The sequence below is a fragment of the Lissotriton helveticus genome, chromosome 5_1 (assembly GCF_964261635.1).
Source record: "Lissotriton helveticus chromosome 5_1, aLisHel1.1, whole genome shotgun sequence".
Classification (NCBI taxonomy): domain Eukaryota; kingdom Metazoa; phylum Chordata; class Amphibia; order Caudata; family Salamandridae; genus Lissotriton; species Lissotriton helveticus.
In genome coordinates, this window is record NC_136065.1 from 1,349,754,072 (window position 1) to 1,349,781,056 (window position 26,985).

Sequence of the window (26,985 nt, forward strand, 5' to 3'; positions counted from 1 at the left end):
GGGAAACACCATTAGTGGGAGATTATATGAAACTATTTAATCTTCTAAGACACATTCATGATCTTCTTTGTGATGTCTGCTGAGAAAATCGTCTTAATTTTCCCCTTAGATTTGGATCACTGATAGGTTTATTCCTCTGGATAGAGGCCAGCACCATATTACTTATGCTTGGAGGGACAGGTGCCTTGATCTGGCACCTACCTATTCGTTTATATATTGCATGGTGGTGGCATTGTCTGTTTCAATCAATATGTCCTTAAAGAGATTAGGAAAGCAGTCAGGGCAAGATGGACTGCTTTCAGTTTCGATAGATTGATGCATAAAGTTTTTTCCTTTGGAGACTAAAGCATTGAATCGTAAGACGCTCTAGATGAACACCCCAACCTTTTAGGTATCTGTTACTATTACACTCTGGGATTTTCTTTTGAAATGATACTCCCTCAGATTCACTGTGGCCACTAAGGTAGAGATTATTTTGCTTGAGTTAGAAGAAGATGGTCTTACCAATTGTTTCTCATCTGTGACCATTGGCCTTCTAAACACTGTTGATGAGGCGTCATATGGAGTCTCGCATTTGGGACTATGTAGATGCAGGATGCCTTGGATGGTAGTAGGTAGGACATTTGTCGAGCAATGGGATAGCAGGTTTTATTTAAAGAGATAATTTTGTGCTGGATAGATGGTATTCTCACCCCAGCATTTTATCTGACTTTTCTATCTATTAGCGCTCCTAAGTCAGGCTTTGTCCCGCACAGGTCCACCTCGCTTAACCTTCGCACCTTGTTTGCCGTACTGCACAGATGCAATCCTGACAAACCAGCGGCCGCCGTCTTGTTAGACGCTGAGAAGGCGTTTGACTCTTTGGAATAGCCCTTCTTTTTATCAATTATGAGACGTATGGGTATGCCCGAATGTTTTGTCTCTACTGTGGCGCTGTTATACACCGGGCCCACTGCCAGACTCTGCTTGAATGGCACCCTCTCTGAACCCTTCGCACTATCTCGCGGCACCAGGCAGGGTTGCCCGCTCTCCCCGTTGTTATATTAGCTATGGACCCTTTAGTAAGACATTTCCAAGAGGGACACCTTCACCGCGGACTTCAGTTCCGCACCGGCCCCCTACTGATCTCGTTATATGCGGGCAACACTGTTATACGTCCAGAACCCTCAAACCAACCTTGATCCCCTGATTCTTGAAATAGTTAGATTTGGCAAATTCTCAGGTCTCTGGATTAATTGGTTATCTTCCCTCTTAACTAAAGCACGGTGGTCTTGTGCGTTCCCACTAACGTGGTGCAGTGACGCGGTGAAATACCTTGGCGTCTTTGTCCATTTGGATATAGACACCATGATGCGTCTGAACTATGGCAGAGCTATTGGGGATCTAGACTCGCAGATCTCGAAGTGGCTACGCCTCCCGCTGTCTTTGGCCGGAAGAGTAGCAATCATAAAAATGATCGCCCTTCCCTGCTTTTTATATCTGTTCACCAACATTCCAATCCCCCTCACCTCTTTTTAAACAGTTGCAGACGTTGCTATCGTGCCTTGTCTGGGCGGACAAGACTCCTCGGGTTCGCTGGCAGGTGATGGTGCTTCCGTACGTGAAAGGGGGGTTTGGAGTCCCGGATTTCCGCTTATATTATTTAGTGGCACAATGTGGTTATCCTCACGTATGGTTTCACCCAGATGCCCGAATCTTATATTCCAAACCGGAGGCTGACCTTGTACTCCCTCGTCCACTTTCTATGGTTTTGCCTACGGGCTTTCCCCGAGACCCCCCATAGGGTTCAGACAATCTCCACCACCTGCTGGGCGTGGGAACGGCTGTGCAGGCTGCTTGGTCTAGAGCGACTGTATTCTCCTTCTTTACCCCTCCCCAATCCCTCTTGGTTTCCGATTACCGGGGAAGTTCTGGTCCAACGCACACTGAGGAAGTTTGGTGTATTGACCATCGGTGATCTATTTCCCCGAGGGCCATGTGTTTTCCGTTTCTGAGGACGCCCGCTTTTCTGACTGCTCTTTTATGGACACCTTTGTGCTAAACCGCATACGCTCAATGCTCCTCGCCACATTTCCTTCATTTCCAATGGCGCCTGCAACTACTACCCCGCTAACTGTATTAGTGCAGAGCCCTACCGGTTCGCACTTGGTGTCTAAACTCTACAAACTATGCGGCACCCTTAGGCCGATATCTGATTCCAAAGTGAGGGAAGCTTAGGAGGCTGATGTGGGCAGACCCATTACTGATGATCAATGGGAATGGTGTTGTAGAGCCACTAAAGACATTTCTTTGAATAGCAGACACAAATTGCTCCACTTCAAATTCCTTCGCAGAATGTACCATACACCCGCCCGCTCCCACAGGATAGACCGTACTAGACCTCATAATTGTCCTAAATGTCAAGCACCCTTTGCGGACTTTGCCCACATAGCTTGGACCTGCCCCAAGATACATCAATACTGGATTTCGGTACATCTTACATTAGGTGATATCCTTGCCATGCAACTGCAGCCAATTCCAGAGATTGCACTGTTAGGCTATGCTGCTACCTTTCCCAAGAAAAGCAGGAAATTGGCGGCTCTCTGCTTCCTTTTAGGTAAGCACGAGAATGCGTTGTTGTGGGGCAGCAAGATGGCTCCCTCCCCACAAGCATGGCTCTGTAGTCTCGCTTACTGCAACATACACAGTGAGGAATACTCCACTATGGTCCCCAGTGTTTCCTGGCCTACGGTTATTTGGGAGCCATACCGTACATATATTGCAAGACAAAGAGCAGAACATAGGTCTCCACTTGCTCGCGGATTGGTGCCCACAGGGGTTGGTTGAATTTCTACTTGATGAAGGGGCGAGAATTTGTATTATTTCTGCATATTACGCTGTAGCGATTGTGTTCTAATCATGCCAGTCTATGCTGTTTGTTGATTGATGTCTTCCGTTACCTAAATTGTAGTGCATATTCTTCAGTCTTGGGCTATTGTTGCATGATATTGTACCCTTGACAATGCCATACCGTGCCTCTTTCTTTGTACTGTTGCACATAACTTTGCTCCGTGGCCAATCTATTGTATATGATTATTCGTCTATATTATTGTGGGCTGCGCCATGGTGGCCACTGTTTATTGCTCTTTCGCATAAAGGGAAAAATAAAAGATAATTTTTAAAAAAATTTTTTTTTTAAAGTACGACCCATCGAGAGATGGTCCGTTTGTGTACGGCCCGACCTTTCTTGGCACACACACGTAGCAAACAAAGAGTTGGTCATCCTTCCGGAATTGTCTTGCGCGAGCCAGATAGAAAGAAAGTGCACGTTTTGGATCCAGACGCTCTTCCTCTTTAGAAGGATGCAGAGGTGAAAAGAAGGTGGGCAAAGTGATGGTCTGTCCTATGTGGAAATAGGGAAACACTTTGGGAAGGAAAGAAGGCCTAGTGCGAAGGACTACCTTGTCCGGATGAACAGCCAAGAAAGGAGGCTTAGAAGAAAGGGCTTGAAGCTCACTCACCCTCCGAGCAGAGGTGATGGCAACCAAGAAGCTAGTTTTCAAAGTTAAAAGCCTGAGAGGACAATTATGGAGCGGCTCAAAGAGAGCGCACATAAGAAAAGTTAGAACCAAGTTCAAGTCCCACGGAGGCCTTACGAATGGAATAGGAGGGAAAATATGAGTAATTCCTTCAAGGAATCTATTTACAATAGGGGACATGAAAAGACAAGGTTGATCAGGAAGCTTAAGGAAGGCTGAAATGGCAGAGGAATAGCCCTTAAGAGTGCCCAGAGCAGAGCCCTGCTGGGCCAAAGAAAGGAGGAACAAGAGAACTTCAGAAAGCGGGGCGCAAAGGGGATCCACAGCCTTTGATGTGCACCATGCCACAAATTTGTTCCATCTGCAGGTGTTTACCGTTTTAGTGGAGGGACGCCTGGCTGCCAAGATAACGTTACAGACTTTGGAAGGAAGGTTGAAGGCCGCCAACTACCGCCGCTCAATCTCCACGCAAGGACGTGGAGAATGGACACGTTCGGATGGCGGACCGTCCCCTGCTGCTGCGACTGAAGATCCTCCCGAAGAGGTAGTTGGATCGGAGGATCGATGGCCATGTGTGACAGCTTGGGATACCAGACTCTTCGTGCCCAATCCGGAGCCACAAGAATGACTTGGGCCCGGTCGCGCTTGATCTTCTTCCATACTCTGGGTAGAAGTGGTATAGGCTAAAAGGCATATAGAAGACCGCAACTCTACTCACGACGAAAAGCATCGCTTACCGAGTGCTGCCTTGGAAATTCCAAGGCGCAGAACTGCCGACATTGCGCATTCTCTTCGGTGGCAAACAGATCTAACCAGGGCTCTCCCCACTGCTGAAAGAAACCTTGCAGCACCTCCGAGTGAAGACACCATTCTTTAGCTCTGGGGTTCAGAGAACCTGCCAGGTGTTGAACCACCAGGGATATGCCCTGATGTTCCAGCCATGCTCAAAGGTGGAGAGCCTCTTGACATAGGGTCCATGACCCCACCCACCCGTTTGTTGCAGTACCACATGGCGGTGGTATTGTCTGTGAACACCTGCATTACTCTTCCCCGGACAGAGGGAAGGAAGGCCTTTAGTGCAAGACGAATCGCCCAAGCTCCAGAAGGTTGATGTGGAGCCCGGACTCAACCGGAGACCAGAGGCCTCTGATCTCCGCCTCTCCCATGTGGACGCCCCACCCCAGAAGTGATGCATCTGACACCACTGGCTGGGGAAGCAAGAGGGATCTGCCATTGACCCAATCCTGGTTCGTGAGCCACCACTGAAATTGTTGAGCAGTCTCCTCCGAGATCTGGACGCAATCGGACTGATTCCCCTGATGCTGTGCCCACTGGAACTTCAGGCCCTCCTGCAGAGCCCCCATACGCCATCTGGCATGATCCACCAGCAGGACGCAGGAGGCCATAAGGCCCAGCATCCTCAGGGTCCTTCTGACCGAAACCCGGGATAGAGGCTGAAAGATCGGAATCATAGGCCGAATATCCCGAATTCGCTGCTCTGGAGGATACACCCGAAACTGCGCCGTGTCCAGAACCGCTCCGATGAAAAGGAGCTTCTGAGAGGGAGTAAGGTGTGACTTTGGCACGTTGATAGTGAACCCCAGTGAATCCAGGAGGTCCGCCGTAGTCTGGAGGTGGAAGATGGCTGCCTGGGGCAAGCCCGCCTTCAATACCTAGTCGTCGAGATAAGGGGAAGACTGGAACCCCTGATCTGCGCAGATGAGCAGCGACAAGAGCCATCACTTTGAGCAACGACCAGCACAAACACTTTTGTGAACACCCAAGGGGCGCTGGTAAGGCCAAAGGGGAGCACGGTAAACTCAAAGTGCTTGTGGACTACCGTGAACCGCAGGTAACGCCGGTAGGACGGGGATGTGAAAATAAGCGTCCTGCAAGTCCAACGCTACCATCCAGTCTCCAGGGTCGAGAGCAGACAGAACCTGAGCCAGAGTCAACATCTTGACCTTCTCCTTCTGGAGGAAGCGGTTTACATTCATGAGATCCAAGATAGGACGCAGGCTCTTGTCCTACTTGGGCACCAGAAAGTAGTGGGAATAACAACCACAATCTACTTCTGGGACAGGAACGCGCTTGATGGCTCCCTTGGTCATGGGAGCCGTAACTTCCTGTTGGAGAAGGGCCAGGTGATCCTCCGACATGCGATGGAATTGAGGTGGCATGGATGGAGGGGTAGTCTCGAAGGGGAGGGAGCAGCCCCTTCGGACTATCTGCAAAACCCACCTGTCTGACGTGATGTTGAGCCAGTGGGGGAGGTAATGGCGGATCCTACTGCCCAGTGGCGAATGATGGGCCTGAAAGGTCGGACTAGGAGGGTTTGGAGGCTGCTGATGAGAGGGCGCTGGTGGACTGGCGCGCCCACTGGCCCCCTGACGGTGGGATCCACGTCCTCGGCCGCACAGATGTTGGACAGCTTGTGCAGGCCTGTGGCTCTGGGCGGGACAAGGAGGGCACCTCTTCCGTAACCACGAAAGACAGGTGGAATCGAGGCCTACGGATCTGGCCGTAGCCCTAGAATACTTGAAGCGATTGAGCGCGTTGTCTGCCTTGTCGCCAAACAAAGCAAAACCAAAGGGGATGATGGACGGAGTGTTGAACATTGGAAGCACTCACCCCCAGTCAACTAACGAATGATGATGGATTAAACCCAGATCAGTTGACTGGGGGTGAGTGTTTGATTTGCTCAAGCGCTCCGTCCATCATCCCCTTTGGTATCCCTTTTGTCGCTAAACAGGTAAAAGCCATCAAAGGCCATGTCAAAAAGCGTTGCTTGGAGATCCCCTGAAAAAACAGTTGACCTCAACCAGGCGTAGTGCCTCAGTGCTACGGACGTGGAAATCGTCCTGCCCAGTGAGTCAGTGGTGTCCAGCCCACACCGAATGGTGAACATCGCTGCGTCACTCCCTTCTGCAACAGTATGGGAGAGGATGGCCCGGGCCTCCTCCAGGCACTGTGCCAGCACCTGCGCAACCGTTTGGGAGTAATGGCCCAATAGGCACGCAGTGTTTACCATCCGCAGCCACAAGCTGGAGGAAGAAACCACTTCTTCGCAAGGTGGTCCAGCTCCTTGGATTCCCTATCAGGTGGTGCGTAAGGGAATGCGCCTTTGGAGGCTTGGACGACCAAGCTCTCAGGGGTAGGATGGGAAGAGAAGAAAATGGGGTCGACCAGGGACGGGAGGTGGCATGGGGCAATCATCCTGTGAACAGGAGCCCCGTGTTGGGTTTGGACCAAGTGCCCAAAAGGTTCTCTGTAAGGGACTCATTGAACAGCAGCAGGGGCACCGAGGAGGCCGCTGCTGGTTGAAGCACCTCTGTCAAGAGGTTAGTCCTGACTGCCACCGTAAGAAGCTCGAGGTTCAGGGCCTCGGCTGCCCTACGCAACACCACTGCGTAAAATGCACCCTACTCCATAGCCACGATAGGGGGAGAGCATGCCAAGGTCTGGGGAGGTGTCCAAACCACTGGCCTCACCAAACTCCTCTCCAGTAAGGTTCCTCCAATTGGTCGACAAGAGGGCCCACAGACCCCTCCCATTCCTCTTCACCCTCTCCTGTGAGCCACTCACTCACTGAGCACTGTGTGCGGTAGGAAACAGAAGGAGAGAACAGGGGTACAAAAGTACCGGTCGGCGCCGTGTCCTCATTGAGGGGGAGGCTGGGGTCGACTCCGGCTGGGGATACAACCGGCGTCTGAGGTGGCGGGAGTGCAGTCACTGGATTCGGCGCCAATCCGGATACAGGCCTGAATCCTTGGGTGGGCCCTGCGACACCGAAGCCGCCGACATCGAAGGCCTATGACCCCCACCCGAGTCTGCGGAGCCCGAAGGCGTGCCGGCGGAGTCGGGCTGCCAGAAGATTGAATGTAAGGCTTCGTAAAAGCTGCAAAGCTGGGCAGGGGTCGCTCCGGGTCCTGGAAAAAGAGGGAAGGCCGGAGTTGACCCAGAAGTCTCCTGGGGCGGAGCCAGACGCCTCCCTCCCACGTCCTGCGTCGCGTTGGCTGTGGAACGCGAAGAGCGATGATGCTTCTTCGCCTTCCTCTTGTGCTGCGACTCACCCGAAGACGAAGACTTCGATGACGAATGGTAGTGGTGGCTTCGCGACCGGTCCCGCAACCTCCCTCTCGACCCGGACATCGAAGGGCATGGGCCTCGAGAAGCTTTTGGGACTGCTTTCTTGTAGTTTGTGGATAATATGTTCCACTGTTGCCTCAATAGTCTTTTGTGATGTTTTCAGCTCTCAGCTGATTTTGTGTTTCGGTTTCAAAGATCCACTCTGCACTGAAGCGGCAGATGCACAGTCATCTTGGCATGGGTGGAGTGAAGACCACAGAGGTCAACTTCAGATGGGGTTTAGGCACCGAGCCTGATTGTGGGCCTTCCGAACTGTAGTCACTGTGCTGACCATTGTCTAGAGCCAGTGGTGGACCGAAGGCCTCTTGATCTGGAGGTGTTAGTCTTTAGGGATGCTCAATTCAAGGCAGATGGGCAGGGGGTACTGTTCTCACTGCGCAAGAATCAAGCATTATGCTGGTGATTTTGAACTCCGGGCTGGATTCTGATCTGGCTTCTACCAAAAATGGATCATCTTCAAAAACCGAAGCCTCTGGGTGGCATTTATCCTCGATGTCTTGCTGACCAAAGAGGTCGGGATTGTCCTCTGCAGTCTTCCGCTGCAGTTTGAGCCAGCATGTTAGACTTTCTCGTAGCGTATTCTTCTAACGGAATGCTCGACAGGCATCGCAATCTGCCCCCCTTGTGAAGCAAAGTGAGACACAGGTTCTGGATCTGATGGGGATCGGTCCGTGGATATTTTGTATGGCAATGCAGGCACAATGGAATGGCATCTGTTCTATCACCAGGAGGGCATTGAATGGAGACTTCAATGGAGATCGAGTGTGAAGGGCGAGGTCCTCTGGCGGGCGCGAAGGAGTCGTGTCAACTAGATGGTTGGTTGTACTTCAACACGCAGAAAGGAGAAACGTGATTGATAACAATACTGACGGAAGAAAGATATAGAACCAAAAGAGAGAACCAACAATGGTCTCCAATCGGAGCGTTAGGACACACTTCTGAACCCAACAGCAGAGAAAACCAATCGAGTTGATGCCCATATCACCGAGGAGGAGTCACTCTACTTCAGGACTCGAACGATTTTCTTCGAAGAAAAACAACCTTCACACACCCGGACCCAACACTAGATGGCAGGAGTATGGAGAACATGTGTATCTACAGCCACAAATGCCTCGAACATAGGTTTATTCTGAGGTTTAAAGCCTCAGCAGTGTTACTGGGATCCTTCTCACGTGCACTGGAAAAAATGTAAACTTCCAGTACAAAATCAATCCAAATGATACTTATAAAGCGCACAGCTACTCAAACTAAAAAGCATCAATAAAAAGCCAAGTTTTCAAACTGTGTTTAAAAGAGTCCACATCCCTGCTTGCATAAAGATGTAGGGGGAGGGCATTCCAACTAGCAGCAGCTAGCGCGGAGATAGAATTACCTCCCCAGCTCTTCAATCTCATCTTTGGCCTAACCACCAACAAAGCATCTGCTGAACAAAAGGTTCTAGAAGTATGGAAATTGGAGAGACGCTTGGATAGAAATGTAGGGCCTATGACATAGAAAGCTCTATGGGCAAGCACCAATCCCTTAAACTTCACTCTAGCTCGTATGGCAAGCAAATGTAGCTCCTTAAGATGGCGCTAAACAGAAAAATTCTTAGGAATTCTGAGCAAGAGCCTAGCAGCCGTGTTCTGAACCAACTGGAGTCTCCTAAGCTGGTGCAAAGGGAGACCCCAGTAAAGTGTATTGGCGTAATCCAGCCGAGATGTTATGAGGGTATGGACTACCATCTTCCTACAAAAAGTTGGAAGAAGAGAAACTTCCTCAAAAACCTGTGAAGGCCAAAACATATTCCAACTGTGCTCTCCACTTGTGGTTTGAATGACAGGTTATTATCAAACTTCACTCCCTGGTACTTTATCATCATGGAAGGAGTAGGAGGGGAGGGAGCAGAACTAAGCCAAACTTCACCCCCACACACTGGGATTGCGGGGGTGGGGGGGGGAGGGGGGGTCATAAAAGACCAGTACCCCAGTTGTGCTTGTTTTGCCCTAAAGATTACTCTGGCACATCCATTGAAACACTGCTGACAGACACGCCTCAAATCTGCGTTGGGCACCAGGGATGTTCCCGTCCCAAGATAGAATAATTGCGTGTCATCAGCATAACAGATGATCTGCCCTCAGATGGATTCACCCAGGGTTGCTAAAGGGAACATATAGACACTGAACAATGTTGGGCTTAAGGCAGAATCCTGGGGAACCCCAAACTTAATGGACTTTGAATCAGATGCAAATGGCGGCATGCAAACAGACTGATCTCTGCTCAATAACAAGCATTTGCAATGCAATAGGTATCACATTTACGAGAGTTTAAGCTATTAGCATTGCAAATCACTATGCCTTTTATTTGTTTTAAAAACCAAAACATAAATAAAAGACATAGTCATTTACAATGCAAATAGCTCAAACTCGAGTAAATGCAAGACCTATTGCATTGCAAATGCTTTGTTTTTTGGTAGGCACCAGAATATTAAATGATTTGTCCAGAGTCACAGGATGTTGAGCTGATGCCGAGACTCGAACCAAGTTCCCTAGGTCCAAAGTCACCAGTTCTGGCTGTTAGGTCGCAAAAGACATCAGGAACTTCACACATGTGCATTGATGGCCCAGCATGGTGGCATATGCATGCTATGATGGCCCAGCCTGGTGAGATATGCACTCATAAGGCATGCCACATGCATGCCATTTTGATTACTTTTTTATTCACCTGTTCCAAGAGAGTAGACTCCACTGTAGTGTAGTTCCTATATTCCCAATAGGCTCTGCGCATTGGAATAATATAAACAGCAGTGTAGACGTAGGACTGAGGTCGACTAGGTCTCTACTTACTATATTAGACTTAATTAGTTTTGCCAGCTAGCTCAGAGGTCACTAGAAACTTTCTCGAATGTTCAGGAAAGAGTTAACTCTCCGGATTTAGACAAGAAGGGATTAGCTTCTGACAACCGCATAAACATGATAACTTTGCTCCCTCAGAATAAGAGTGTATCTCTAGAGTCGTGTGAAAACAATAGACAGCTATTTTACTCAGTCAATCGTGCATACTTAGTTTCACCAGAGTGCAGAGAAATAGAGAGACGGGCGTTTTCAATAAAAGGTGTTATTTATTGAGCAGTCTTCTGTCTCATGCAAGAGAAATGAATTGCCACAATTGCAATACTTAACATGAAGTAAAGTGCGTACAGTAAAAGTAGTATTATGAAATAATACTGTAAAAGCATTGATAAGGTTTCTTAGCCATATGATACTTTAAAATGGATAAAATATATACATACATAAAAACATTGACTAACGTACTCAACTGGTGCTTCTAAATACGCCTACCTGACCTAAGCCTAATGCATGGGAAGGAGTAAGTAAGTAGCAGTTTAAGTTAAGTTGGTTTTTGCCAAGAATCTGAATCAAGAATTCTCTTAAGGATTTAGTCAGCTCCGTACCTTGGTAATAGAATGTAGGAGGTCTTGTATCTCTTTCTCAGGACTCGATATCCCAACAACCCGCAAGGGTGGCTGGAAACACCGGAGCTGGATTTTCTCGGCTGTAGAAAAAGACAGCGTCTTTCTCAGTGCGTCAAAAGGGAGGGGCGGCGTCCTTCGGCTCCTTGCATCAGCTGGGCTTCCGGGCAAGTAGATAGCCGCTCTGCTCCAAAACACTGTGTGTTTGCTTAAGGCAACGTTGGTATATTTATACCTGAAATGTGCCGGGTTTGACGTAAGGTTGGACATAAGACTTCACTAAGAACTAACAGTTCTTTCTGGACTCCAGGAGTTCTTGTTCAAATCAAAACAAAAGCAGGGGGATTTCCCCGGCTGCTGGAGGCTTGCTTTGTTTAAATAACGCGTTGTACTTTCTAGGAGTCTAGGGGAGTAGCCTTGCCGTATTTGGACTGCATGGGCTATTACTAAATATGGATATGATTCTTATGCCTTTATAAGGAAATTATTTATTATAACCATATAAGGGCATAAATCGGGAATATCGAATTAGGGTCCTAGATAGAAACGCAACACCACTTGGAGTAAAAAAAAAAACTAAAAATTAAAGAGAAAACCAACTAAAGATGCCTTGAAATGTAAACCACCTGGTGTAGGTGGAGATCCCTAAAAACACGTATATTGAGCACGTTTTCCGGTGTAACTTCAGAACTCTTGATGAATAAGTACTTTTATATATTCACTTTATTGCAGTTTAAAATTTCGCTATCTCGACCCGAAGTTATGGGGCGCTTTACATGAGCACCAGATAATTCAGAACCACAGATTTACTGAAGCGGGGAGAGCGCTTAGAACACCGTTTCCTGTGAATAACACTGCACCAAAAAGTGTAATGTAGCATGTGATACGAGTCTCTGCTGACCCAGGCCGGGAGCTCTGGAAGTGGAACTGGATCGAGGGGACGCTGACCCCCAGTTTATGTACAGAAGATTCAGGGGTGATGTAAACTAAGGGATTCGAGAGACATACCAGACTCAGAACATCAGAGATAAGGGTGCACATTCCGTGCACAAACACACGTGCTTAAATTAGCCAAGAAAAGAACATGGGAGAGATAAAACACTGCAGTATTCATCATGGCCACGGCAGTGTTTCCACGCCACATCTAGAGTTGCCAACTGGGACGAAATCAGCCAGCCTAGTCATTTGACCAACTGCACTGAATGCTGTGATTTTTTAACCTATCGCGGAAACTGGTGATAGAATACGAGTCCCAGCATGCAAAGTGCTGTCCAAAACAGCTAGGACTAGCTGTAGGTGTTCCACGTGGCAGATACAGTGGCGTAACACAAATAATGCCCCTCCCCCGCAGAATGCTAAGAGGACCCCCATACCTCACAGATACTCATTGTCCTCTGGCTTATGATGGGTTAGTCGGCCCCTGAAGGGTGGTGCCTGCCGCTCTGCAGGTGACCCGTGTTACTCCCCTGGGGTGATGTACACTTTAATTCTGTATATAAAGTTTAAGGCAGCATCAGGACAGCATCTTTCGAGGAGCCTCAAATGTTATGATAAGAGGGGATTAGGGTACTGAGTGATAAAGTGCTTTGCTGAGGATCAGAAAGTAACAGGGCACATTTAAAGCGGCAGTAGGCCACGTATCACTGCACATTGTTGAAAGTATTGGCAGAGGGGGGAAAGGGTTGATGATCTGAACATGCCGTTGTTGCCACCAAAGTAAACAGAGGCAGGCAATGGGTGAGTGCTGGGGGCGAGGGGGATTCGCAGTGCGAGGTCTCAGCGTAGGCTCTCCTCTGTGAGAAATCCACAGCTGCGTTTGTGCTTGCAGGGTGGAGAGGGCTCTGAACACGAGGAGGGAGGGGGAAAGCCAAAAACGAAGAGGAAGCAACAGAAGGGAAAGTTAAGGCGGGGGGGATTATAAATGCAGTTCAAAACATAAATGAGTAGAGGGGGAAAGGAAAAAAAGCTCCCCAAGAATCCGCTGTTTATTTTTGCATCGCGCTCTAGATGCCAAAATAAATACGCAGCGCCATGTCTCCTTTTTTGTCCGGCCCAATCAGAGAGCCGGACTTGCGCGTGCAAGGCAGCGTGACTAATCTTCTAATAAGAAACTTTGTCAGCAACAGCCGTAATGCAGGCAATCCAGTCCGGATGGGCCGGACAAAAAAGAAAAGGGAGGTAACACAGATAACTCATTTCCAACGGCAGGCCACTGTTTAGCATAAACGGTGATGCCAGCCAATGGAAATGAGGGGCGGGCTTAAAGACCTTTTGTAAATGTACTCATTAGCAATAAATCTCGCCGAGCGAGCAGCACATGTGCGCAGCGACGCTAGGTGAGACCTAAAAAGGAACACAGCCAAGCCAGGGCGGTCCCACCCAACACAATATCCCACAAGCACTGAATCAAGATAGAATGGGAGATCGTATCAAATGCTGCTGAAAGGCCTAAAAGCAGCAAATCTACTTTCTGCCCATTGTCAACATCCATTTTAATAGTATCTGTGACGTCAACAAAGGCAGACTCAGTGCAGTATCCATCCCGGATTGGGTAGGATGCAGCAACTAATTAGCTTCGAGATAGCTGGAAAGTTGGGAACTGACTATTTTTTCGAGGACCTTGGCGAAGGCTGGTAACAGGGAAATTGGCCTGTAGTTGGCTAGGACGGACTTACCCGCCAAAGGTTTTTTATGCAGTAGGATCAGCCTGGCTTTCTTCCAGCAACTGGGAACACAAGCCTGGCACAATTAGTTGTTGATCAGCACATTCAGGGCGGGGTTTATGGCCACTACACTGGCACCAAAGATTCAGTGAGTACAAGGGTCATCGGGAGACGCCGACTTACAGGCTCTAGGAGCAAGCTCAGAGTCCTCCAATAACATGGGGGGGAAACTCTGGAAAAGAGGAAAAGGATCTGTCAAGGGCTGATCTACTTGCCCGCGTGACTTTCTACTATCAGCACCTGTGGATACTCCTAGGCCATCTAACCCATAAGAACCAATGCTGCTGTTAGGACCAGCAGCTTATAAGGGTCCGACGATGTCTGAGATCTTATTCTCAAAAACGTCTGATAGCTGTGAGGATTATGTTACTTACCCACTAAGCACCTATTCTCGGCATGTAAACATGTTATGCTATGTTAGACACATTTATAAAGCGCATGACTGACCCAGCAACGGGGCGTGCCAGTGCTAGCGGACAAGAGGCCAGAGAGAATTAGGGCTATATAGAAGAGAAAAGCCAAGTTTGAATCAATTTCCTGAATGCCCAATGATCTTGTGCACCCCGAGTCGTCAGTGGGATGGAGTTTCATAAGGCAGGAGCCTGAGCCTTAAAGGAGCGTCCCCCTGCTCGACACCTGCACACCTGAGGAGCGCAAGCCAGATACAGGTCAGCACAGCGCAGAGTTTGCAAAGGAACATATGAAGTGCACAACCCCTGTAGAATTTGGGGAGCCTGGCCATGGAGAATCTTGTGAATGGTGCAGAGAGTTTTAAACTGGGCTCGCTGTTTGATTGGCAACCAATGAAGGCAGTGAAGAAGTTTGGGAGTGTAAAAGTGCTTTGGTAAGGCAAAAAGAATGCGTGCCGCCGCATTCTGTACCTGCTGGAGTCTTTTAATGACTTTTTTATTCACGCCAAGCAGAATGCCATTACAGTAATCCAGGCGTGATTGGACTACAGATTGAACAATCAGTTGGCGTGTAGGGGGGGTCCAAAAATCCCAGAATGGGTTTTAGGCCGCATAGGAGGCCAAAGCAAGTACCAGCCACTTTTTTAGTGTGATGCTCGAATGAGAGGGCGTTATCGATCAGGACCCCCAAGTCCTTGACTGCAGTTTTAGGTTGTGGGGTGGGGAGGTACCCAAAATGCAGGGCCAGCATTGATAGTCCCATTTATGAGTATCACAGCCTACCAAGAGCACCTCCGTCTTGGCGGAAAGAAGTTGCAGATAATTGTCCGCCATCCAGTCTGAGATGGCCAGGACATCCTCACGGAGTTTCAGTTGGTCCTGATCAGGATTGTTGGAAAAAGTGAATACCAACTGGGTATCATCCGCATAAGATACCATATTAATATTCCTAGCTTTGGTCATAAGTGCCAGAGGGCGGACATACACGTTAAACAACATGCGACTCAGGGCAGCGCATTGAGGAACGCCACAGCTAAGGTGGTACTTGATATATAAGGGGGAGCAAGGACCTGAAAAGAGCGCTCAGATAAGAAGGAGGTAAAGCATGCCAAGGGCTTGCCTTTGACCCCGATCTCCCCTAACTGTTGGAGAAGAGTCATGTAGGAGACCGTATCAAAGGCCGCACTGAGGTTAAGTAGAAATAGTGCTGAAGTGCTACCCTCATCTAGCAGCCCACACCTGCTCTGTAACCGCCAGAAGAGCAAATTCCGTACTGTGTCTAGATCGGAACCCGTTTTGTGAACTGTCTAGAATCTCATTTGCTTCCAAATATTTAGTCAGAGTGATGTGAACATGGGACTTCATAATCTTGGCCAAATATGGGAGCAGAGAGATAAGCCGAAAGTTCTCCGGCAGCGATGTGTCTAGAGTGGGCTTTTTCAACAATGGAACGACCTTAGCATGCTTTCATGACTTGAGGATCTCTGTCGACAGGAGCGATCTATTAATGAGTTCCCTACCCTCAACCATAAGACAGTCATAGAATTTCCTAAAGATGTCTAGTTTTATAGGATCGTCAGGGGAACCTGATTTAACCTTAGCTGCCAGCACCTCCAAGTCTTTAAGAGAGATGGGTGGGAGATCTTGCAGAGAGTAAGGAAGGTCTATAGAGGTGGAATCATCTCAGATTTCGAGGCCCCCCGCCTCAAGTCGAGTGCGTTATAGATGCATTCAACTTTATTAATGAAATACCTTGCTAGTAATTCATATTGGGTATTAGTGGATATAGTGTCGTTGGTTCCTGTTGGGGATTTTAACATATCTTTCATCAAAGAAAAAATAGTTTTGGAGGGGTTGGAACTAGACAGAATTGAATTGGCATAGAACGAGTCTTTAATCTTTTGCAATAATTTGTGGTAGGCTTTAATTGCCTTTCTATAGATATTTTTTGCAGTGGTGTCGTAAGAGCACCTCCAGGTACGTTCCAAAATTTTACAGTTTTTCTTTTCCACCAACAGAGTTTTAGAGTACCAAGCATCCGTTTGCGTGCGCTTGGCACCGGTCAGTTCCTTCGGGATACAGTGGTCAAGCGTATGGTTAATCCAGCCCCTAAAGGCTCGATCAGCTGCCTCCAGATCAATTGGCCAATCTGGGCCAGACGAGTTTAAGGCAGATATAAAGGTAGTATTGTCCATTTTGTGCCAAGGGAGCTTCATGGATAACTTACAAGGGGTCCTCAACGGGGCCCCTACAATACCGAGGAGTATTGAAATAAGAAAATGGTCCGTCTAGATCAAAGGAAGGGGTGTGTTGACTGTCAGAGTTTCAAGATTCGAAAATATCAGATCAAGTAATTGGCCTGCCAAATGTGATGGTCCCTCCACTAACTGAGTTAGTTGGCAGGCATCCAGGTCATCCAGGTAGTTGGAAATCTCCTGGGAGTCCCGGCGTTTCAGATGTAAATTCAGGTTTCCTATGATGTTCAAGTTAGCTGACTCCAATGCAAGAGTAGATACAGTATGAGGTAAGGCTTTTTGGAAAGCCTTGTCTGGCCCTGGGGGACGATAAACAAGAAGCCCCCTGAAGGTAAAATTATGTGATATGGTAATTTTAAACAGGGCGCTCTCACAATCTGAGATAGTCTGGGAGGACAGTGTACAGTGGAAGGCAGATTTAAATATAACCGCTAGACAACCCCACCCACTCCCGCTAGGCCTGTTCTGTGTAAGAATCCTGTAGCCTGCAGGGAGAGCCAAGGGGGAAATCGCCACGGAATGCAGATTCACATACTCTGCATACTACTGCCATCTAGTGTTGGTTCAGGAAGTTTGCAAGTTATTTTTCTTCGAAGAAGTTTTTCCAGTCACGATGTAAGATGACTCATCCTTTCGGCATCGACTCCATTGTTAGATTGTTTTCCCGCAAGAGGAATGGAGTAAGTGAGTGTAGTAAAGAGATGTCCATGCATAGATAATGTAAATAATGAGAAATGTAACAACTACCGGTGCCCGGGAAGGAGGGTGGCGCATGTGAATCTACAGCTCTTCATGCCAAGGACAGATGCTTACTGGGTAAATCACATAATCCGTTCGAGGGACGTTTGCTGTAGATACACATGCTTTGGATAGATTATATAGCAGTATTCTCCTAAAGTATTGGCTAACCAGTAGATGTTGCAGTTGTCTAGAAATGTGTTTTTAGCACTGCCTGGTCTACAATGGCGTGTTGGCGTGCTAGTACATCCACACAATAGTGTTTGGTAAATGTGTGTGGTGTAGACCATGTTGCTGCTTTACAAATGTCAGCTATAGGAATCTTACCTAAAAAGGCCGTATTTTGCGTCTGGAATGTGCTCTAGGGGGTATAGATAAAGTTCTTTTAGCTTTTGTGTACCAAGTTTGAATGCATTTAACAATCCATCTCAAAATGCCAGATTTAGAAATAGGATTGCCTTTGTGACGTGGTGTAAATGAAACGAACAAAAATCTTTTGTTCTTTCGAGATAATACAATTAAGCTCCTCAGACGTCAAGTGTGTAAAGAGCTTGTTCTGCTACTGAATCAGGGTGAAGAAAGAACACAGGCAACTCAACTGAATGGTTAATATGGAAAGCAGAAACCACTTTGGAAAGGAATTTGGGATTGGTGCAAAGTACTACTGTATCTTTATGAAGCTGAAAGAAGGGTTCTTCTAAGGTGAATGCCTGTAGCTCAACAACTCTTCTAAATGACATGATTGCAATTAGAAATGCAACTTTCCATGAGAGAAACTGTTAAGGACATTTGTGTAGTGGTTCAAAGGATGGAAGTGTAAGTCTTGTGAGTACAACATTAAGATTCAACACTGGTGCTGGTGGAATTCTTGGTGGTATAACTCTTTTTCAGCATTCCATAAAGGCTTTGATGACAGGAACTTTGAACAAAGACAAAGGTTGTCTGTTTTGCAAATACACAGCTATTGCTGTAAGGTACAACCGAATAGATGTGTAAGCTAGCCCGCATTGCTGTAGGTTTAGAAGGTAACAGACAATGTTCTGAACAGAAGCATCTAGAGGTAGAATTGTGTTGTTATTGCAATAAACAACACATCACTTCCATTTTGCTGCATAGCAAGCTCTGGTAGTAGGTTTTCTAGCTACTTTCAGAATAGTAATACAATCTAGGGGCACATGTAAATATCTAAACTCTATGGCTTCAGGAGCCAAATTGCAAGTTGAGCTCCTTGGGTTTTGGATGCTTGATTTCTCCATAGTTTGGAGTGAGGAGACTGGAAGCGAGATGTAGCTTTTGATGTGGAACTAATGAGAGCTCCAACAGGGTGTGTACCATGGTTGAAAGGCCCATGTGGGAGCTACCAAAATCTGTGTGAGTGATATTTGTCTGAGTTTCCGAAGTAGAAACAGAAGGCGTGGGAGAGGCGGAAAAGTGTAGGCAAATATCCATGACCAATTCATCCATGGGGCATTGCCTTAGGACAGAGGGTGTGGGAACCAGGAGGCGAAGTTTGGGCATTGTCTACTGTGGAGAACAGATCTATTTGTGGGTTTCCCCAATGTAGAAAGTATGGAAGGAGAACTTGGGGATGAAGTTCCCACTCGCGTATTTGCTGTCTCCTGCAGAGGAGGTCGGTAATTTGATGGTTCACTCCTGGGAGGTGTGTTACCAGAAGGTGAAGCTTGTGATGGATTGCCCATTTACAAATTGTCTGAGACGAGGGTGACAGTTGGAGAGTGTCCCGTTCCCCCCCTTTTGAATGTAGTACATTGTTGTCTGTGTGGACTAGGACAACTTGGTCTGTGAGATGAGAGTGAAAAGCTTTCAGTGCTAGAAACACTGCTAGAAGCTCTAGATAGTTGATGTGGAGATGTTTCTGTTTTTCGTACCAGAGACCTTGAATTATGTAATGATGGAGATATGCACGCCAACCCATGAGATATGCGTCTGCTGTTACCACGACTTGTGGAACAGGATTGATGAAAGGCCGCCCTTTTGATAAATTTCGTAGGCTCCACCACTGCAGAGAGTGATGGGTGCGGGTGTCCACCAACACTAGATCTGTTAATTGACCCTGTGACTGATTCCACTGACGTGCTAAGCATTCTTGTAATGGACGCATGTGTAGTTTAGCATGAGGTACTATTGCAATGCATGATGCCATCATTCCCAGTGGCAGCATGAAAGTCCTGACTGGCCAGGTTTGGTTAGTTTGGAACTGCAGCAATAGAGTTTGGATATTAGAAATTCTGGCTTCACTGGGGAAGGCTAGAGCTGTGTGAGTGTTGAGTTTGGCTCCTAAATAAGATTGTATCTGTGAAGACTGTAGGTGAGACTTTTGAATGTTGACCATGAATCCCAATTGGTGGAGTAGGTGTAGCATCGTCTGAGTGATATGAAAACACTTTTGGTGTGTGCTGGCTCTGATGAGCCAGTCGTCTAGGTATGGTGGGACATGAATTTGTTGCCTTCTGAGATGAGCCTCTACTACTGCTAGGCATTTTGTAAAAACTCTGGGAGCAGTAGTTACTCTGAATGGAAGTACTTTGAACTGATAGTGTTTGCCTGCTATCACAAATCTGAGATACTTGCTTGAGCTGGATGGATGTGAATATGACAATATGCGTCTAAAGTCCAGGGTGGACAAAAAAGCGCCTTGCTGTAGGAGAGAAAGAACCTGGTGAAGCGTTACCATAGGGAAATGTTCTGACAGTATGTACTGGTTTAACTCTCTGAGATTCAATATTGGTTTTAAGGAAACGTCCTTTTTGGGAATTAGAAAGTAAAGATAGTAAACCCCAGAACCTTGGTAGTGAAACGGAACAAGTTCTATGGCTCCCTTTTATAAGAGAGATTGCACCTCTTGTTTGAGTAACTGCAAATGGCCTGACAACAGTTTGTGAACGCGAGGTGGAATGTTTGGTGGATTGGAGGGGAGTTCTAGGCAATAACCATGTTGGATAAGGCGGAGTAGTGATTTTCCGGTTGTTATAGCTTGCCACATGGGGAGCAGCTGTTGGAAGTCTTCCCAGACAGGTGTTGAGTGATCGTGGGAAAGTGTGGGTAAGTACTGTTTATTAGGGGAAGGGTGTTACGTGGTGTGGAGCCTTTACCCCAACCTTTGGAATGGTTTCCTCTATAGAAACCTCAAGAGGGAAAGGATTGATTATTGCCCTTGTAAGCAGAAGCATTTGGATCGGAGGATGTTGTTTTGTACCCTGCTCTGTAAAATTAGCGGTGAAAGGAGCCTCTAATGGATGGAGATTGGAGCGTTCCCATGGATTTTGCCACTTCAATGTCCTTTTCATCTTTTCTAAGGACTGGTTGACCACAGGACCAAACAGGTGTTCCTTGTCAAAGGGGATGTTCAAAATGGACTGTTGAACCTCAGGCATAAATCCCGGAATCCTAAGCCAGGCATGCCTTCTATGGAGAATGCTGCTATTGATCTCCCTTAGCTGCGGTGCCAGCTGCGTCTAAAGTACATCTTGCAAGCATTAGACGCAACTAGGGAGTTAAGATGTAATTGTCCCTTAATAAACACAGGATCTGATGGTGAGGGTATATATTATTTTTCTACTATTGGAGTTCAAATATGCCCTCTGGCAGGGTCTTTAAAGAGATCATCTGCATGCCTCATCATGCCTTTAAAGCATAGGGAGTGTTTGACTTGACCTATGTGTGGACTCAAGTGTTTCAAATACCACTGAAAGGTGTCCCTGAAGAATTAAGGGCCCTGATTATGTAGCGTCTATGAGCAATGCAGAGGACCTTAAACTGACTACCCTTTCAGTTGTCCTCATTTACTGGTCCAGGTACTGTATGTGGTGTGTTTTTCATTCAATAAGTTAATACTTATGGAATTCGTAATCTCAAAGTCATAAATGTTGGCTTTCGAGTTCACAGGAATTAGAGTATATTTCTGTTTTATTTTCCAGATTCAACTCCTTATCAAACAGATAGATAAATTAGAGAGAAATTTGGAAAGGAGGACCTGGGGCCAGATGTACAAAGCTTTTCTGCATTCACATAAGGTCCGATTCGCAAGATTGGACAGTTTGCAACCACAAAAAGGCATTTTGCTAGGTATTAAACTCACATGGCGATTTGGTAACACGTTACAGAATCGGCAATTATAGTTTGTGACCGCATTTCGATCTGTATTTGCAAGGGTGTGTTTAGGGCATCCCTTTCAAATACTAATTCAGAATGAGATGAGTTAATGTTTCCCAACTGAAATCTGACGTCTAAACTTAAATATTTTACCGACAACACAAATGTCGTGGTAACCCATTCATATACGACAGTGGTCTCCTTGGGAACACTTCCACTTTATGAATGTTAAGGGAAAAATAAATTAAGAGTAGGTAATGGTCCAATGGACCACTGCCTACACTTAAAATTTTTTTACCAAAACATTTCATTAAAAAAAATAAAAATAAAAAAATTCTGTTTATAGAAAACGGGTTGCATTAAAAAAAAATGTTAAAGCAATCACAGACATGATAGTCTACTTACCTCAGCAGACCACCATCTGTGTGATGGCTGTGATTTATAGTGAGCAACTTGCAACCTACCTTATTAATATTAATGAGGTTGGTCAAATTGCAACTGCAAAGATCTTGATCAATCACACCCAAGTTTCTGGACTGATGCCACAGGTTTTTTTTACTCTAAAGGTGCACTGAGCCCTGCCGGACAATCCTCAGTGCCAGTGCTCTGACCCTTAAAACGTGTATGCCTGACTGCAAATGGCAAAAGATAATTTATTTACAAGTCCCTTTTACATGGTACCTTGGGCCTGTAAGTGAATTGTCCTTTGCGGAACGCAACACTTACTATGCCACAACGAGTGCGACAAAGCACTCTATGACTCCCAGTTAGTTATTACCAGTGGGCAGAGGAGTTATCAAACTGCTAACGACTTTTGGCAAAGCCTGAACCTCCCCTTTAATTTTAATTAATATTTGCAAGTCGTCTCTAAGGCAGGCCCACTGAACCCTAAAGGTAGGGTGCATTTTATTAAAAAGATAGATATGTGCTTTATTAACTTTGTGTGCCCTAACCGTAAAACCCCCATAGTGTTATTTTTTACTGCAGAAAGGATAGTAACCCCATTGGTGAATATGGAGGTTCATGCTGACAACTCAGCAGTGCTAACTTACAAATATGTTACTTCAAGGTATCAAACGGATCGTTAAATTAAGTCCTACTTGCTTATCAAGTCAAATTTAATGTCACCTTTATATAAAGTGCAACTTTTAGAAGTTGTCACTTTGTTGCCCAAAGTTTCCAGTAGCTGCTGACAGTTGCGCACTAGCTTTAGTCCTCGAGACAGCCCTTGCCCTCCTGGTGAGAGCTGTGACCGACTCTCTGGAAGAGAGACAAAGGATCGGCCAAGAGCAGGGATGTGTCCTCCTCCTCCAGGGCTGCCAGATTGGGTGAGAGCCCAAAAGGAGAAGCCACTTTTGAAGGGAAAATAGTAATTACACATGAGAGGGGCCATTCTTTTGTTGTAACAGGCAGGCTCGCATTTTGGACATTGTCAAATAGTTTTTTTCATGGGCATGTAGCCACACCTATGAATTGGGCTAAGGGGATCCACCTTGCGATATTGGTATTGGCACAATGGTGCATTTTGGGATGGTTAGATGGCACACTTCGCAGGAAGTTGTCAACAGGCGGGAGGTGACCTGGTAACCCATTGGCTAATTTGTCACCACGTCTTGTTAGGCTTCTAGTGGGCATGAAAGTTGCACCTGTAACCACCCAATGCCTCAGATCACATCTGCAATGAAGAGAGGACTGAAGGACTGCCCTGCTGTTCCCTGGACCTAGAAAAGATAGGCTGCACCAAAGGCTAGACTTCACCCGCTACATCTTGGGCTGGGGAAAAAAAGAAAAAAAAAAAAAAAAAAAGAAGGACTGTGCCTTTGGTGTCCTGCTCATGGAAAAGTCATCCCAAGCTCATACAGAAAAGGTGACTCCAAGTGTCAGATCGCTAACTCCGTTACAGCCACAGGGCCGTAAAAGCTAAGAAGCCTGCTCCTCTAAGAGCCCAGCGATAAGAAGCCTTACCTCCAATGGAAGCTGAAGTGTAGCGTGAGAGACAGAGACCCGACCCTTAAAAGTTCCACTGAGTCTCATGGACCCAGGAGGGTCATCGGAGTGCAGTTTGGCCACCAAGCACAAGTGTTACTAGAAATGAAAGATAATTGCTAGTTTTGCTTTAAACAGAGACAAATAGACCAATGGCAACTGGGTTTGTGCTGGACTTTACCCGGACTTCATGGGACATCGACCCCATGAGCCAAAATCGTCCCCCATGCTAGTGGACCAATGGGTGGCCACAGGAAGGTCCTCGACACTGGCTCTGCATCCTTAGTAACCTTGAGCACCTTCAGCATCCTGCATACCATGCACCAGGACTACTCCACTGACTTCTATTGTGGTTCACGTATAGACCCTAGAACTGGGCTGGAGACTGCTTTAACTGTGTGGTAACTATTAAACCCGACCGTTTTAGTCCCCGTGACTGATGCCCTATCTGAGTTGGTCACCCCCACAAGAGTGCCCTCATAGCCATTTTCAAGTTACTTGTTGTGGCTAACCCTAAACCGCAAGTCATAGTAGATTTCAATGATTTATTTCATGGAGTGAAAACCTGTGTTTTATTGTTTCATTAAAAATCCATATCTTCTCCTGTGTATTTTTGTCATTGAGGTTTCTATTTGAAGATAAAAAAATACAATCTACTTGTTTCTTTGATAAAGCCGGACTGCTCTGGGCCACAGTTATTCAGGACTGAGCTAAGGTTTTACAAACAGACCTGACAGGACCCGATATACAGAATTAGGATGTTATCGCACAGACAGCCACATCCTTATAATTGCTCACAGCGACTCAATACGAATCAGGTTTTTGTGAACCACCCTATTAATACATAGGTTGGTTCACAAAAGCACAATGGATTTAGTATAAGTTGGTTCACAATTTGCAACCAGTTTTACATAATTCATTCGGAGTATATCTGACCCAGGTTATTTATGTCACGCAACAACAAAGACTAACTTAATGCTTCTCTTTATAAAGTGTTTGAGAATCCCCACATACATCTAGTGTTTGTGAATCTACGGAGATACCCATGTTGGAGCACTAGTAATACAAAAACATTTCTTCCTACATGTGTATCATAAGAAGTTAGTGCTTGGCTCTTCAGCAATCAAGGATAAGTTTTTCATGTAATCTGCTCACATTCTAGCATAGAACAGACTACGGTCTTCAAATTTATTGTAGTGGCACAGCTAAATTATTATCGTGAAGACCCAGAAGTTATCACTTCAGGTGGTAGTGTATTTATAAGAGGACTAACCGAACTTGTAAAGTCAAGCATCACATTTTCATACCATTTTTTCTTTTAGATAATTGATTCTTTTGTCATACAAACCAATATTGTTGTGTAATTTCTAATGCATATGCGGCAAACATTGAAGAAACAGCTTCCGTAAGCATAGTGGTAAATCTGGAGTCAAATAAGGCTCACCTGCCATTAGCAAGCTGTGGAAGACCTTATGAGGTAAACATTTTAAGTTATTATGAACGGCATTCGGCTTATGGCCAAGGAACTTACCCCAGAACAAGAGGATCAGGTTAGTGACAGCAGTAGAAAGGGCTCGACTGAGCCGACAGCTTAACCACAGCTCAGGGCGAGTGGACTCCAGACATGCTACCTTGTCCAGCGAAGCGACTGGCTCCGAAAACGGATCATTGCCTCTCACCCTGGAAAAAAGGAGACCTCATATAGTATACTATGTCAAGAGACATCTGATATTTATTAAAGGTACTGGCTGCAGGGCCACAATAGTCATTTTGATTGATCCTGAGCTTTCACACTCCCACCAACTAGACTCCATAGCAGTACAACAATAAACTTCTCAGACACCACACTATATAATGGTTGGATCATAGTTCAGAAGGTCCTCCATGGTCCTTCTAAAACATCCAAATAGTGCAATAGCCGACAGCATTGTGCAACTTCTGAGATGACTGCATAGTAGCCAGAAGACTGCAATTTTTTTTATGCAGCATCTTTCCATGTCCTAGATTCGATACAAAAGTCAAACCAACTCAAAAAAAAAATGTGGCAACATCTTAAAGGAAAAATGACTTACCTCAGGTAACTATATTTCTAGTGGACACTCCGTCTACCTGCAGATTCCTCACCTTTGAACAACTGAGACATGGAGTTGATCAAAAAATAATTTGTATTACCTTTCTGGTACCAGTGGGAGGTGTTGAATTTGTCACCTTTAGAGAGCAGAATACAGCTGCATATATTTGCTCCTGGGATTCTGATGATTCGGACAGCAATATTCTACCACTTCCACTATCATTCTTCTATCCATCGAGCCTCTACAAGTTGGAGGACCAGAGATGGGGGCACGACCAAGAATTGCGGGAGGATTGGGAAAGTTGTCATAGGGAGAGAAACGCCCCCCAACATTACAGGGGACGACAAACAGATTATTGCTCACCGTACGGGGAGGAGGTTGGTTGGGAAACGGTCACAAGGAGGAGGGGCGGTGGTGGGGGGTACAGGAGAGGAATTCCAGGGCCTAATAGAATTCACTATCCAGCCTATCCACCGACTCACAACAGATATAGTAGTCTGGAGATGGTAGATTGACAGCAGGACGAAGTTGGGTCTGACCTACAAGTATCCCCTAGGACTGAGACTAATGTACTTCCTTCACCCATTACACCAATTACACAGATAAGGGCAAACAATAATAATACAGTGGAACTTAATTGTGCTCACGAAGCAAGTATGGAGGACCTTATCGTGATCCCCACTAATATAACAACTGACACGAGCCATTTTCCTATAAGTCAATTGGTGCCCATGGAGCACAATGCTAATAATTTGGCAAACACAGGACCAGCCACTACCAAACTGTACCCTATAACGATGTTCTCATGGAACGTGGCAGGTCTAGCTAACAAAATTGGCTCCACGGAGTGGGGCTCCTATATCAGCTCCAAAAACATATTACTTTTCCAAGAGACTTGGGCACGCGAGGAATTAACATTCCAGGGCTATGCAGCCTTTTCTAAGCCCGCTAAGTGGGGGGGAAGGGGCAGGCCATCGGGAGGACTTTCTACTTGGGTAGCAACGGATTTGGGCTGCCATGCTACCTGCATAGAGACCGCCTCAGATGATATACTGGCTGTCCTACTAGAGTGGCCAAACATCTTGAAGTTGTTAGTTATCAACATATATTCAAGGCCGGTAGCCATGTCAAAAGAATCTAGCACCATAGATGAACTATCTGCGTTCCTAGAAGGTATTCCATGGGAATTGGCTTGTTTGGTGGGAGGTGATTTAAATTCACAGTATGAACCGCTTCCCGGCCTACGAGATGGCCCCTCTTTTGAGGAAGACTCATGCTGGCTTGTCCCAGAGACGGTGTCTCCCCCTCTCAGGGCGTGGAACCCTCTGGCCCTGCAGATAACTGCCCTTACCTTAAATCAAGGCTTAAGGGCCTGTAATGGTCGCTGCAAATCGGACATTCCCAGCTCCCACACCTACAACAAAATAGGTAGTGAATCACGACTGGACTACATCCTGGTCAAATTGACTATGTGGCCACAAATAGTAGATTTTAAAGTCACTGAAAGAAGGGATAGTGACCACAACGCCTTGGAATTGACCTATTCCATACCGGGGCGTGAGGCCACATC

The 26,985-nt window shown here is 46.4% G+C and overlaps 1 protein-coding gene across 1 annotated transcript in view; it reads right to left on the reverse strand.

The window, feature by feature from the left end:
* Positions 1-26,985, reverse strand: part of LEMD2 (LEM domain nuclear envelope protein 2) — a 261,893-nt gene that overhangs the window by 52,411 nt on the left and 182,497 nt on the right. The window contains exon 6 of the mRNA XM_078644245.1: positions 24,875-25,023. Coding sequence (XP_078500371.1) covers positions 24,875-25,023 — 149 coding nt within the window. The remainder of the gene's footprint in view (positions 1-24,874; positions 25,024-26,985) is intronic.